At 40.2% G+C, this 14,608-nt stretch overlaps 2 protein-coding genes across 4 annotated transcripts in view; both read left to right on the top strand.

The window, feature by feature from the left end:
- The window catches only part of LOC139420919 (uncharacterized), a 439,502-nt gene that overhangs the window by 257,834 nt on the left and 167,060 nt on the right, over positions 1 to 14,608 (top strand). The window lies entirely within an intron of this gene.
- The window catches only part of LOC139420899 (early endosome antigen 1-like), an 82,807-nt gene continuing 81,000 nt past the window's right edge, over positions 12,802 to 14,608 (top strand). The window contains exons 1-2 of one of the 2 annotated variants that reach the window (XM_071171308.1): positions 12,802 to 12,970; positions 14,257 to 14,341. In XM_071171308.1, coding sequence (XP_071027409.1) covers positions 12,954 to 12,970; positions 14,257 to 14,341 — 102 coding nt within the window. In that variant the 5' untranslated portion in view covers positions 12,802 to 12,953. Of the gene's footprint in view, positions 12,971 to 14,253; positions 14,342 to 14,608 lie in introns of both variants that reach the window. The other variant, XM_071171307.1, reaches the window with a different exon arrangement.

The raw sequence follows: 14,608 nt of genomic DNA, 5'->3' as shown, positions 1-14,608 counted from the left end.
TCCAGCAAAGGAGGCGTGTATCTGGACTGGCCGGCCGACACTCTATCCTTCTACAGCGTCACCTTTGACCCACCTGCACACATTCCAGACCAAATTCACTCAACCCCTCTATCCAGTATTTAAGCTTCTGAAGTTTGATTCCTGGGTGACACTGTGCTAGGTAAACTAACCTCCTGTGTCCTGGCGGAAGTCAGAATACAATTCAAACACAACTGTGTGACATTAGATATATTTCACTATAATAATCACCACCACCACAAACAGACTGAAGTCACAAGTAAACATTTTAATGTCAAATGAATACGTACAAATCCAAGAATGTATACCATTGATGTTCACAGCCGTTGTAAACAACCAATGTTGTTTTTGATCTCTTATATTGCTGTTTTAAGAATGTTAATTTAAATTGTTGACACAACACTCTGCTTCCTGCTACAAATTACATGATATAACAGATTTGCCATGTGAAGACCATTGTATGACAAACCTTAACATTCAATAAACATGTCAACATGAGCATATCTATTAGGTGTTCTGAAATGCCACAATATTAGGATACTTTGTTGTCAAGGCAAGTTTACAGGCACATTATTAAAATACACTACTTATACACATTACTTATTTACAATTATAGCTCATTCATCTTCATATAATGCAGTCGTCTTGGTTGGACGCAGTGGCGATTTTTGCATGTAAATCTTGGTGGGGCAAACTCCCCCCCAAAAATGTGGGATGCCATGCTAGCAAAGCCACTACACACCACAAAACACCAAACAATACATTAATTGCACAAAAACAGTGACAAACAGTGACCACAAACTGTTAGGGCCTACATAAAGCTGTCCCAACAGCAGAGTTCCAACAGCAGTCCCAACACCTTACCACTGCTATGCTTGGCTATCAGCAGAGCCTTGTCTGGCAGCGAAACAGTTAATTCAGCCTCATTTACTGCCTTTAAAAAAAGCATAGCTGATATGGCTGACTTACTTAAACAAATGTGGTTTCTACTGACAATTGAGACGTATAAACTATGGCATAAGGGGACGACGAGCGGATAAGAGGCAATCCGTAATTTTGATTAAGACAATGAGCGAGCTCGGACAGACGTAGTAAATATAACTATTTGTTCAGCACTTTTGAAATGTACAGTGACAGAATTCAGAACATGGGCTGTTCTTACAATATTCTCCCTGTACACCAAGTTAGAACCGTTGGATAAATAAAGGGGGCATAAAAGCAGACAATGAAAGCTCTTACCAAAATCAATGATTGCATTTCTCTAAAACAGGCTATAGGCTACATGTGCACCATCAAGTTAGAACAGTAGGATAAGTTATGAGAGAGGAACGGGACCAAAGTTTTAGGGTGAGGCACATGGGCTAACAGCTTACTACACAACATACACTTAGCATGACTTTCTTGGCTACAATATACATATCTCTCTGGCAAATTACGTAATTTATGCAGCAGCATTCAATACATTTTTGGACTCACTTTGTTGTGCTGTGCTCACTTGAAGGAAGGTGGTGTGACAGTCCTTCTTGTGGGCTCTAGAAAGAGGCCCAAAATCCGGACTTGGAATTCCGAGTTGGATGACAGTTCAAAATTATTATCTCTATTTCCCCAGACGGAGCTTGTTCCCAGTTGTCTTGAACTCACTGATGTCTGATATTTCCCATTTCCGAGTTTTCAGTTGTTTTGAATGCGGCAGAATGGATTGACAGCATGGCCAATGATTCAATTGATTCAAATGATTCAATTGTTTTTGCCCCGTGGCATTTCCCCCTTTTTTGTTATATCCAATTGGTAGTTACAATCTTTTCTCATCTCTGCAACTCCCCTATGAACTCGGCGAAGGTCGAGATCCAAACAGCATCGCTTCTTGACACACTGCTCTCTTAACCCGGAAGCCATCCGCACCAATCCGCACCAATGTCAGGTCAGGGAAACACTTGACCTGATGACCGAGGTCAGCTTGTAGGAGCCCGGCCCGCCTCAAGGAGTCGCTGGAGCACGATGAGACAAGGACTGACCAAACACTCCCCTAACATGAAGACACTGGGCCAATTGTGCGCCGCCTCGTGACACAGCCTGGTATCAAACCCAAGGCTGCAGTGGAGCCTTAGCACTCATTTTTGAATTGGCGATTTCAGGCTTGCTGTGTAATGTTTATGTCTAATGGCCAATGAGCACCGATACGTTTTATCTATAATTTATTTTCATATGACAAGGATTGAAAAGGATTTGCCAGTAGATTGTCAACTTTATTCATGATGATGACTGATAGCTTGTTAGCTAAGATTTTGAATGTATGATGTTGACAGTCCAATCAAAGCTACTGTAGATATAACGTGATTTGACATAATTTTATCTGTGGCAAATGACATTGAGCATTCTTGGATGGGCACTTCTAATGTAAGTCTATGGCAGAACCCAAGGGGCTTGAATTTGTAAGCATTTCACTGTGTATGTAAACTTCTGACCCACTGGGAATGTGATGAAAGAAATAAAAGCTGAAATAAATTATTTTCTCTACTACTATTCTAACATTTTACATTCTTAAAATAAAGCATTACCACAAAAATGGTGGATGCTTGTGGAACCGGAGAAGGTAAGGCACTTGTCTGTCGGCCCTACATTAAAGACCTAAATTGGTTAAAGAAAATTGTGATGAAAAGAAAAGTATACCAGTTTAATTTAAGGACCCAAAAATGGACAGCTGCGCCATAAGGTTGCAAAATGTATAGTTGGGAAAACATTTTCGATGTGCCGATTCCATGGCATGGTTTATGAACCCAAAACAGCGCCGGATTAAAAATGTTGAGTTTTTCAATTAAAATTACTATCCAAAATTCTTTCCGATCAATAGAATGTTATGTATATGGGGGATACATCCACCCCAGCTTGACAGATTTTGCTGTGAAGAGACAGAATCATAAGATAGACTTGTTTTGGTACTGCCTTGGTTGCAGGTTCAGGAATGGCTGAATAATTGCATTATTTTCCTGGAGCTAACTCTGCGAATAGCACTGCTAAAGCCATAGTCAATTGACAAATAATATAATAATACTCTCGGTAAAATTGTTTCATTTACAATCTGTAGAAATTTTCTGTAGGATTTTCTTCCTTCCCACCTTGTATCTTTAGTCAAAGTTCTAGGGCCACTTTTACATACCCAGCTGCAGACTGGCAAAGTTAAGGTCTTGTCTTCATCACCTTCGCCTTGTGTGGAGATTCAAACTTCTAATCATTTTCAGCCGTGTAGCCACAGCTCCACGTTTTCTGGTCTTAAGAGTTTCAACCACGCTTCACGTCTGCTGGTCTGTTATGTTCATTCTTAGCGAGTCCTTTTAAGCACTCTGGTCGAAAAGGGCGGTTCCATCACACTGACACGCTCTTCTGACCTCATTTGGGGCGTGGCTTAGTTAATGTGCAAAGGACATAAAAACTAGAATCTCGTTAGAAAATTAAAATCACATTCATGTCTTAACAAAAATTGTTTCATCATTATTCATATTGTATTAACATCATATTGGAGTGAAACTCAACAGCCGAAGGGTGTATTTGGTTCATACAGTATTTGGTTCATACAGTGTTTAATAACTTCACAAAATGAAAAGCAATATGACATCATTATTCTTTAGATCCCCACTGACCATTTGTAACATTCCTATCTTATAGGAAGTTCACTCTTTGTACATTATAGTTTTTGGGCAGCAAAATCTCTCTGTAAAAAAGACATTCCAATCTTGATACTAAAGAGCAAGAGAGGGTTCTCTGCTGCATAAGATTTATGATTGGCGTGAGGTGTCATAAACCGGCCCTGCCCCCCTCTCCTCTCCTCTCTTGTGGGAGAAAGGGGGGTCTGGCTATTTGTCAGCCATTTGCAAAGCTGATCTGAGGCCTTAGATCCTCTACCAGGAGAGTCATGACAGCAGTTTTGAGGTACTGTTCACCTGAGGTAGAATACCTCATGATAAGCTGTAGACCACACTATCTACCAAGAGAGTTTTCATCTTAATTATTCGTAGTCGTCTATTTACCACCACAAACCAATGCTGGCACAAAGACCGCACTCAACGAGCTGTGTAATGCCATAAGCAAACAAGAAAATGCTCATTCAGAAGCGACGCTCCTAGTGACAGGGGACTTTATTGCAGGCAAACTTAAACCTGTTTTAACTAATTTCTACCTGCATGTCACATGCAACCAGAGGGGGAAAAAAACTCTAGACCACCTTTACTCCACACACAGAGACGCAAACAAAGCTCTCCCTCGCCCTCCATTTGGCAAATGACCATAATTACATCCTCCTGATTCCTGCTGACCCTTGGTCACCGGCTTCAGCAATAAGTGCATTGACGACATCCTCCCCACAGTGACCGTAAGTACATTTCCCAACCAGAAGCCATGGATTACAGGCAACATCCGCACTGAGATAAAAGCTAGAGCTGGCAATTTCATAAAGGGGGACACTAATCCGGACGCTTATGGGAAATCCCACTATGCTTTCAGACGAACCATCAAACAGGAAAAGAGTTAATACAGGACAGCACCATTGAGAGCATCCTAACCGGTTGCATAACCGCCTGATATGGCAACTGCTCGACATCTGACCGTACGGTGCTACAGAGAGTAGTGTGTACAGCCCAGTGCATCACTGTGGCCAAGCTTCCTGACATCCAGGATCTATATACTAGGCGGTGTCAAAGGAAGGCCCAAAAAAAGAGTCGACTCCGGGATGCTGGCCTTCTAGGCGGAGTTCCTTTGTCTAGTGTCTGTGTTCTTTTTGCCATCTTAATCATTTGTTTTTATTGGCCAGTCTGACATATGGCTTTTTCTTTGCAACTCTGCCTAGAAGGCCAGCATCTCTATTAGACTATTCTTTAGTAAAGGTTGAATAGTCTATTGTTCAACATGGTTGTCCAGCAATGATCAACAACCAAATTCACAGAGATTGAAGAAATCTGGATAGAAAAATGGGCAAATGTTGCACAATCCAGGTATGGAAAGCTCTGAGAGACTCACAGCTGTAATCACTGACAAAGGTGCTTCTACAAAATATTGACTCAGGGGTGAAAAGTTATATAAATGAGAATTTGCTAAAATGCATAAAAGCATGTTTTCACTTTGTCATTATGGGGTATTGTGTGTAGTAAAAAAAAGTAATCCATAACACAACACAGTATGTGGAATAAGTCAAGGGGTATGAATACTTTCGGAAGGGACTGTAAGTGTTTGTTTCTTGGGCTTCAAGAATGTGACTGATCAAAGTGCCTCAGGCCTTGAAAAATAAATAATTGAACTGATTGAAAGTAAGGGGATATCAGTGAACAAATGCCGTGGTCACGGCTACGATGGTGCTAGTGCAATGAGGGCTCCCGAGTGGAGCAGCGGTCTAAAGCACTGCATCTCAGTGCAAGAGACGTCACTACAGACACCCGGGTTAGAATCCAGGCTGTATCACAACCGGCCGTGATTGTGAGTGCCATAGGGCGGCGCACAATTGGCCCAGCATCTTGCGGGTTTGGCCGGTGTAGGCCGTCAATGTAAATAAGAATTTGTTCTTACTGACTTGCCGCATTAAATAAAGATTTTAAACATTTTTTAAATAAAATAATTTGTGGATCTTACTCAGGTGTTCAAAAGCGCATATCAGACCGAGATGCTATGCTTCTTAGGTAGTTTTTATTAGTTTTGGTTTAGAAAACAAACTCTCTGCAGAAGGGACAGTTACAGGGAAGCTTAAACAGTTTGATTGCCATAGCAACATCAGGGGAATTGGGCAGAGGGGAGTGGTGCTTCAAATAAGCAGTTCTACAACATCTTTAATTGAGCTGCTCATTCTCCTTAATAGCCGGCCTCAACACGTTACGGAAAGAGATTAACTGTATAGGATGGTCTGGGGACAGGTCGTCTGGATACTGGACAGCCAGTAAATTGGCAGATGCAAACAGATTATCATCTTCAGCGGACAACAGTTCTTGAGATTTAAAACAAGTTGTGTGGTTGCAATATCAACAGTCCCTTGTCTCTGGTAGGCTATATCTTGGCATGTATCATTCAAGACTAAGTTTACATTGTGTGCAGTGCAATGGACATACACTACATGACCAAAATTATGTGGACACCTGCTTGTCGAACATCTCATTCCAAAATCATGGTCATTAATATGGAGCTGGTCCCCTCTTTGCTGCTATAACAGCCTCCACTCTTCTGGGAAGGCTTTCCACTAATGTTAGAACATTGCTGCGGAGACTTGCTTCCATTCAGCCACAAGAGCATTAGTGAGGTCGGGCACTGATGTTGGGTGATTAGGCCTGGCTCGCAGTCAGGCAGGTAGCGTCCTCCTGGCATCCACCAAACCCAGATTTATCTGTTGGATTGCCAGATGGTGAAGCGTGATTCATCACTCCAGAGAATGTGTTTCCATTGCTCCAGAGTCCAATGATGGTGAGCTTTACACCACTCTAGCCGATGCTTGGCATTGCGCATGGTGATCTTAGGCTTGTGTGAGGCTGCTCGGCTGCTCGACATTGAAACCCAATTCATGAAGCTCCCAACGAAGTTATTGTGCTGACATTGCTTGCAGAACCAGTTTGGAACTCGGTAATAGGTGTTGCAACCAAGGAAAGATAATTTTTACACACTACGTGCTTCAGCAATTGGAGTTCCTGTACTGTGAGCTTGTGTGGCCTATTGCTTCCCGCTGAGCTGTTATTGCTCCTAGTCGTTTCCACTTCCTAATAACAACACTTACAGTTGACCAGAGCAGCTCTAGCACAAACTGACTTGTTGGATAGGTGGTATCCTATGACGGAGCCATGTTGAAAGTCACTAAACTCTTAAGCACAGACACATAAAAGGTTTTTCTAAGAGAAAGAAAGAGAACAATAGACAGACAGAGAGATGCAGCGAGAAATACTTCAGGATAATTGTTAGGCTGTTTTATGTGTAATTTTTATAAAAAGTTTATAAATACCAGCTAAATACTGTACAGTGGTTCCTCCTTTAAAAGTTGTGTCATACTGCAGCACACCTTGCGTGCTGCCTCAGAATTCTGTGGCACATCATTTAATTCTCAGCCATTTTTTCTGTTATTTTTCTGTTACTGCAAGTTATTGCTAGTTTGACCACCAGAAACATCCTGGAATGAGTAGGTGTGTCCAAACTTTTGACTGGTACTTGCTTAATTAATTTGATTAATATTGTAATCAAACAGCAGGGAGCAGGTCTCGAACCCTCGGCTTTCTAGCCCGAGGTCCGGCGCGCTATCGACTATGCCGCAAAAGCATGCTCAAGCCGATATCCGCGTTTATAAACCTAGGGTGTTACACTACTCCCTCCTACGTCTTACAGAAACGAGCTCATAAGGAACCAGCAGAAAAGAAGCCCCGATAACAGAGTGCATGTATGTTATATACAGTACAGAAAGTAGGTTGAGTCTAGAAGTTCTGGTCTTCTGGTTGGTCCTGTTGGGCCGTCCGTCATCCCTCTGAGTCTTGTCGTGCCGTTCTTTGTCACACAATGTTCAGCTAAGAAGGAGATAATGTGTGTGTGCTTGTCTGCTCCTGTTTCTCAAGGTTGGGAGTGTACATGCAGCTGGTGTTTGTCATGAGATACTGTTATCAGTGCTCAGCAGTAAGCCAGCTCTGTTCCTTTGTATGTGCATAGTCTAAATGAAAATAGGTTGAGTTATATGTGTTATGGCAGCTACATTATATTAATAAGGTAATTACATTGCTAGGCATACTTTAAGCTAGAAATTCTTATAATTCTTACACTTGCCCTAGCAGAGCTGGTTAGGCCGTTTTCGTGTTAACCAGAGCGTTGGTGTCTGTAACGGTGCTGCGGGAAACAATTGAATTACGTTATTTTGCCGACGTTTACTGACACCGGCCATATTCAATGGGTGTTGAGCGCTCGTAAATTCATTATTCTGCGCTCTGGTTCACTCAGATGAGAGTGCGCTGAAATCGGAGTAGATAGCCAGAGCGAATTTGCGAAAGCACCCGCATGTCCATTGAGAACGCACTCGACTATACCATTCAGCCAAGCTAAGAATGACGGGAATAGTCAAGTCAATAAACGTTGGGTAGTTAGATAGCCTCTAGTTAATATACGGTCAAGTTTGATGTATAACTATTAACGTTAGGTAGATAGCATATCATTACAGCAGTATGTACTATGTGGTTCGTAATGACAGCGCAGCTAACAAATTGTCAGCCAACATAACGTGTAAGGTAATTTATTTGAAAAGCCATTACTTTATTACATTGAGTAGCAAGCTACCGCAAGGACGCGCTCTATCGACTGCGGCTTGAGCATGCTTTTGGTGCACTGTCGATAGCGCGCTGGACTTCGGGCAAGAAGATTGAGAGTTCGAAACCTGCTCCCTGCTTGTTTCATTTGAAGTCCTACACAATTATCAGTTTATTATTTGGTTTATATTGCCCATTCATTGTCAGTTAGAGACAGTAGTGCATTGGGACCCAAAAGCATAATCAGTGCTCTAACTCCCCCTTGGTCGTTAAGGCAAATCTGGTCTGTAATAGGACGTTTTTTTTCACAACTCGGATATTAGACTATACTTTAGTAAAGATTGAATAGTCTATTGTTCAGCTATTAGCCCCCCTCACCAACTTGCAACACATTTTTTTGTCGAGAGCAAAACTTTATTTTCAAGTCAATTTGTTTTTCTGAAAGCAACTTTTTTTAAATGTTCAATCCAAAATAATTGTTCTGAAAGCCAAAACGAGGCTTCAAAGTAAAAAAGATTTGCGATCAAATATTTAGTAATAGAGCACAAAACTTTATGCATTTTATTCCCCAAAAATATTTCGAGAACAAATAAAGGAATTTGACAACAAAACTCGCTAACAACCACCCTCCAATTTGGCCATTTTTTTGAGTATCAGTTTGGCTACAACCAATACTGTTCAGCCTTTCTTTCCGACACAAAGGAAGTCATAGCGGACACCTATGAAGAAGGACTGTGTCATGATGGCATCTCAGATAAGCACTGGGCATTCTTCCGTCCAACTTTTACATAGCTAGTAGTTAGCTCCTACGATTCAGTGTCGGTTCATAACATTACATTATATATTACATAGATACATACCGTAGAATGATAAATCATGCAATTATTATTCTCAAGCTAACCAAAAGCATTTAGCAACGAACGCCTGTTCTCGCCATTGTTCTCGCCATTTACAGTTGAATTAATCTAACTTTCTTTCATGTCAACTCATAAGCCATGTCGTATTTGTTTCATAGTCGATATATAATCATATTTCATGACAGTGTAACGGTTAGCTTTGTTTACAGAAGGATGAAAGAGCACAATATGTCTGTCAGGGAATGCTATTCTGATATGCCAGATGAAGAGTTAGACAAGAAAGTCAGCGCCATTAAGGCAAGGATGCCCCATGCGGGCTTTAGAATGGTCAAAGAAAGTCTCAGAGTAGACCATCGTGTACAATGGCGAAGAGTCTTTGCAGCGTGTAGATGATGGTGAAGGTATCATTGCCAGAATGATCCATCTGCGTTGCATTGCTCGGCAAAAATGCTCTGTTCCTCCATCCCTGTCTCTCGTCTACATTGATACAAACCATACATTGATAAGGTACTAAGATGTATAATGTCTCCATCAAATCTAAGAAGTTATTTCAACTTTTTTATTCTTACTTATTCCTAGACAAATGTTCAATGATGTATGAAATTGGAGTTGTTCTTCATCAACTGGTAATACATAAATAATGAAGCAGGTTAATATGTTAAACATTGCACTTTTAATTCCAATGCTTTTTTTTCAAGATACTAACCTGTTGTATATTATTTTGTATACATATTGCATATAGTATACATATTGCATATTTCCCAGCACCTAATGAACCACAATACCAGTCTGGTGTTAAGCTTTCTGTGCTGTATTGACATATCCTGTAAATGGCATCTGCTGCTTTCGATTGAACGGTCATTTCTCAGTTGTTATTTTCATATCTACAAAAAAAAACAAGCTATTTTCTTTACTTTCAGTGTGCGAGCTGATCAAGGGGTCGAAAATGTAAATTTTGCCAGATGTTCACTGTCTGAGGAACAGGCCGTGGAAGCTTAATTTCTGGCAAAAGTGTCCATAACCAGAGGTAATTAAACTGTTCTCTGTTCTCTTTCTCTCTTCCTCTCTTCCTGTCTTGTTGTGCATGGAACCTGTCTCACATGCACAGTTTGGAGGAAGAATGATACCTTGACTTGTCAAATTCTATCTACCTCTTCTGTGTGGGATATGTGTACCTGTCTTGTCTGCGGGCAGATCTGCAGCATTTCACAGAGAGTTGGTAATCACCTTTTACGTACACCTGACACCTCACCAACTGTGGCATATCGGAATGCTCCAAACTAGAGGTCGACCGAATATGATTTTTCAACGCCGATACCGATAATTGGAGGACCAAAAAAGCTGATGCCGATTAATCGGACGATTTTAATTTTTTAAATTTGTAATAATGACAATTACAACAATACTGATTTAACACTTATTTTAATTAACTTAATATAAAACATCAATAAAATCAATTTACCCTCAAATAAATAATGAAACATGTTCAATTTGGTTTAAATAATGCAAAAACAAAGTGTTTGGAGAAGAAAGTAATATGTGCCATGTAAAATATGTGCCATGTAAAAAAGCTAACGTTTAAGTTCCTTGCTCAGAACATGAGAACATATGAAAGTTGGTGGTTCCTTTTAACATGAGATTTCAATATCCCAAGGTAAGAGGTTTTAAGTTGTAGTTAATATAGTATTTATAGAACTATTTCTCTCTATACCATTTGTATTTCATATACAGTGCCTTGCGAAAGTATTCGGCCCCCTTGAACTTTGCGACCTTTTGCCACATTTGGTGGCTCTACAAAGTATTAACTTAAGGGGGCTGAATAATTTTGCACGCCCAATTTTTCAGTTTTTGATTTGTTAAAAAAGTTTGAAATATCCAATAAATGTCGTTCCACTTCATGATTGTGTCCCACTTGTTGTTGATTCTTCACAAAAAAATACAGTTTTATATCTTTATGTTTGAAGCCTGAAATGTGGCAAAAGGTCGCAAAGTTCAAGGGGGCCGAATACTTTCGCAAGGCACTGTATATATATATATATATATACTTGAACATTTTAATCAGCTGTGTAGTGCTAAGGCAAAAACAAAAATGTGCACAGGTGTTTGGAGTAGAGGTCGACCGATTAATCGGAATGGCCGATTAATTAGGGCCGATTTCAAGTTTTCATAACAATCTGAAATCGGTAGTTTTGGGCACTGATATATATATATTTATATATATATACTAAATCGGAAATCAGCGCCCAAAACTACCGATTTCAGATTGTTATGAAAACTTGAAATCGTCCCTAATTAATCGGCCATTCCGATTAATCGGTCAACCACTACTCCAAACACCTGTGCACATTTTTGTTTTTGCCTTAGCACTACACAGCTGATAAAATGTTCAAGTCATCATCAAGCTTCAAGTGGTATTTATGTCTAATAATGACATTATCTTCTATTGTTTGTCCTCATGTGTCTGTTTTTCAGCATAAAGTACTCTTTGGCCACTTAGTGTGGACACCAGGTGAGACCACACACCTACAGTCTCTCTCCTTCACGTCATCCCTTTCCCCCTTCTCTCTAAATCCTCTAGGTTATATCAGCTGTGTCAGTGAACCCCTCCCACCTTTGAACTGACTGACACAGAGGGCACAGCATGATCACAGGTGAGAGGTTGGGTCAACAGGAAGTATTGTTAAAGAGATGTTTTACATTGAAAAACAGATAGAGATGTAGTAGTCCCAGAGTTTATGACGCCTTGGATGTCATGGTGAGAGCAGAGCAGGGTGAAAAAACAACACAGACACAGTATTATGCCACAGATAACCTTATCTGTGTTGACACCAAGTAGGCAATCATTGGCTTAGAGGGAAATACACACACACACTGCTGATGGCTCCCTCTAGTGTAATAAGTCTTAAACTGCAGCTACCCAAATGAGCCTTTGAAACTGGCCAAGTATGGTAGCTTTTGGGGGAAAGATTTTTGATTTAGATCCTAATTGTAATGTTCCTCCTGTGCCTCTCACTCCTCATTTACAAAGTCAATATTATATATCCAATTTAGCAGACACTTTATTCCAAGCATTTTACATTAGTGCTTGTACATATCCACTATCCTGACTGCAGAGTTGCAAGCGCTATGCTCTACCAATTTTAGCCACATCAGTGAGTAAGCCTCTCTGACTTAGACTAGATACAGGTCTCCTCAGTTCAAGTTCAATGCTGATGGGCTTTCTGGATTATAGTGTTTAGCAAGGGTTAAAGCCTTTAACACAGATATTTAATGCAAATATAACCAACCCCCTCTTGTCTCCCTGTTCCTCTTACCCTTCCTCTCTCCCTCTTGTCTGTTCTTCCTGAGTCTCTCTCTCTATTTCTCGCTCCCCATCTCCTTCATCACTCTCTCACTGTCTCCCTGTTCCTCTCTCATCCTTGTTTCCTTGTACTTTAAGTGTCATTAGGCTGTAAATCTGAAGAAATCTATGCTTAATCCAGTAAGACTGTAATGTAGTGTGTCAACTCTGTCTGAACAGGATTAAAGTGGGGGTGTTAATGTGTTTGTGTGTGTATGTATGCGTGTGCACCAAGGTGTGTGTCTGTGTGCAGCATGATTGGTGTGTCTACTTGAGTACCTGACTTTGTGTGTGTGGCTCTGTATCCCAAACACTGACTGAATGGCATACTTGTGAATTCTTGTAATCTCAATTTGGATTTCTTTGTTCGACATTACTGATATTTAAGGATTGTTTGGTCTTGGTCATTCCTCATTTGAGATAGGGATCTATTGTGCCTGGTGTGGATTATTGTGGACATCTCTTCTGGAATAACCACTTTTCTGAGACCAGGCAATGTCCAGGAAACAGAAGTAAGAAATCTGAATATTTAGATGTAGACATGGGAATATTGTAGTGTTAGAAAATATAATTGGACTCTACTTGTGTAGATATGAGTTAAATTAGTTTGAAAGCTTTAGAGGTCTTGTCATGATAATAGTCCAGCATAATGCCTCTTATTTATGAATGTTAAATGTGCATGAGACACTTTGTAACTGTAGGAGCGATACTTTCTTATTGTGATCAGCAGGACAATCTGGATGTCATTGAAACTATGTCTATCTAAAGACTATTTGAAGACAGCTTATGAAAGTCTGTGACTCAAACCTTAAGGTTTGCTTGTCTGGAGTATGTCTGGCATATCACTCTAAGTAACTATAATCTATTTAGAAAACAAACACATAAAAGGAATTTACAGTAAACAAAATTCTCACAATAACTTCTACATGTGACTGAAAGTTGTTTGATGTGATGTGAACCTCTTTACCACTAATTAAATGTTCATTTAAAGCCTTAATCCTCTTTAGGGATAATTTAGTTCTATACGTAATTCTATTCCAGTCTGGATGGCAGCCATTTTTTAAGGACAGCAATGCCTTCTTGACCTCAGTGGTCTTTTAATTATTTTTCGTTAAGATGGAATCGATTTACATCAGAACTGGCTGTTGCTTAGGGGTTTGTTCCAAACCTGACCCGAACCATTGGAATAGTCCCAAAATTGCAAACTCCACCCATTCTGCACACGATAAAGCTTAATCTGAATCAAGTGCACCTCAAGTATACAATAATACATTTGAAAGCATTACACATAAAACAGTAATGTCTAACTGTTTCCTCTCCAGTCTACATCTGCATTTACACTGGCAGCCCAATTCTGATTGTTTTATTCACTCATTGTTTTTTTTACCATTCAGATCAGCTTTTATGCCAATAATTGTTTAAAAGATCAGAATTGTGCTGCCTGTGTAAACACAGTTTATGCGTTTATATCAGCAATCTAGATCTCAAGAGTTTAATCCAGGGTAGTCAACACTACTCTCCTGCTTCCTAATCTACTGGTTAGCTACTGAAGCTGACCTCTATAAACTTGACTACACATTGTTATACAATATATATAATTAACTGTTAGACTCTGAAAACGCACTAGCCTATACACAGGGACAAACAGTTGGAGATCAGCCATGCTCAACATTCTGGCTTGTTGTATGCAGCTGGTTGTGTGTGCTGTCTGTTGTGTGTTTTTTTGTGTGTATATATTTAAATTGATACCGTGTTGTTTGTGTGTGTGTGTTTATAACTATGTGTTTTTCTCAAGCAGGTGGCAGGAGGCCCTCGTTGTATACCCCAAGACCCACAAACTGACACAGAAGAAGAAGAGGAAAGTGGACACACCCACATCCCAGGTAGACCCGGTCTTCCGACTCATCATAACACAACCACAGATACTGTAAACCCGCCTTCTTTTCCTCATTGTTCTACCTCTATAGCTTTGTCAACAACATGGTGAGATGATGTCTAGTACAGTATGTCCAATGCTGGGATGAATTCTATATACACAATACAACTTGTGTATATAGCTGAAACTACACAACGGATGTTGTGGGATGCAGACTCATTTTGACAGACTACTTGAGGTCTGAAAAGGTTGGAAAAACATTTGGAGTGAACTA

Source organism: Oncorhynchus clarkii, chromosome 12 (assembly GCF_045791955.1).
Source record: "Oncorhynchus clarkii lewisi isolate Uvic-CL-2024 chromosome 12, UVic_Ocla_1.0, whole genome shotgun sequence".
NCBI lineage: Eukaryota > Metazoa > Chordata > Actinopteri > Salmoniformes > Salmonidae > Oncorhynchus > Oncorhynchus clarkii.
Note: the sequence above shows the minus strand (reverse complement) of the source record. Positions and strands in the feature narration are given on the sequence as shown.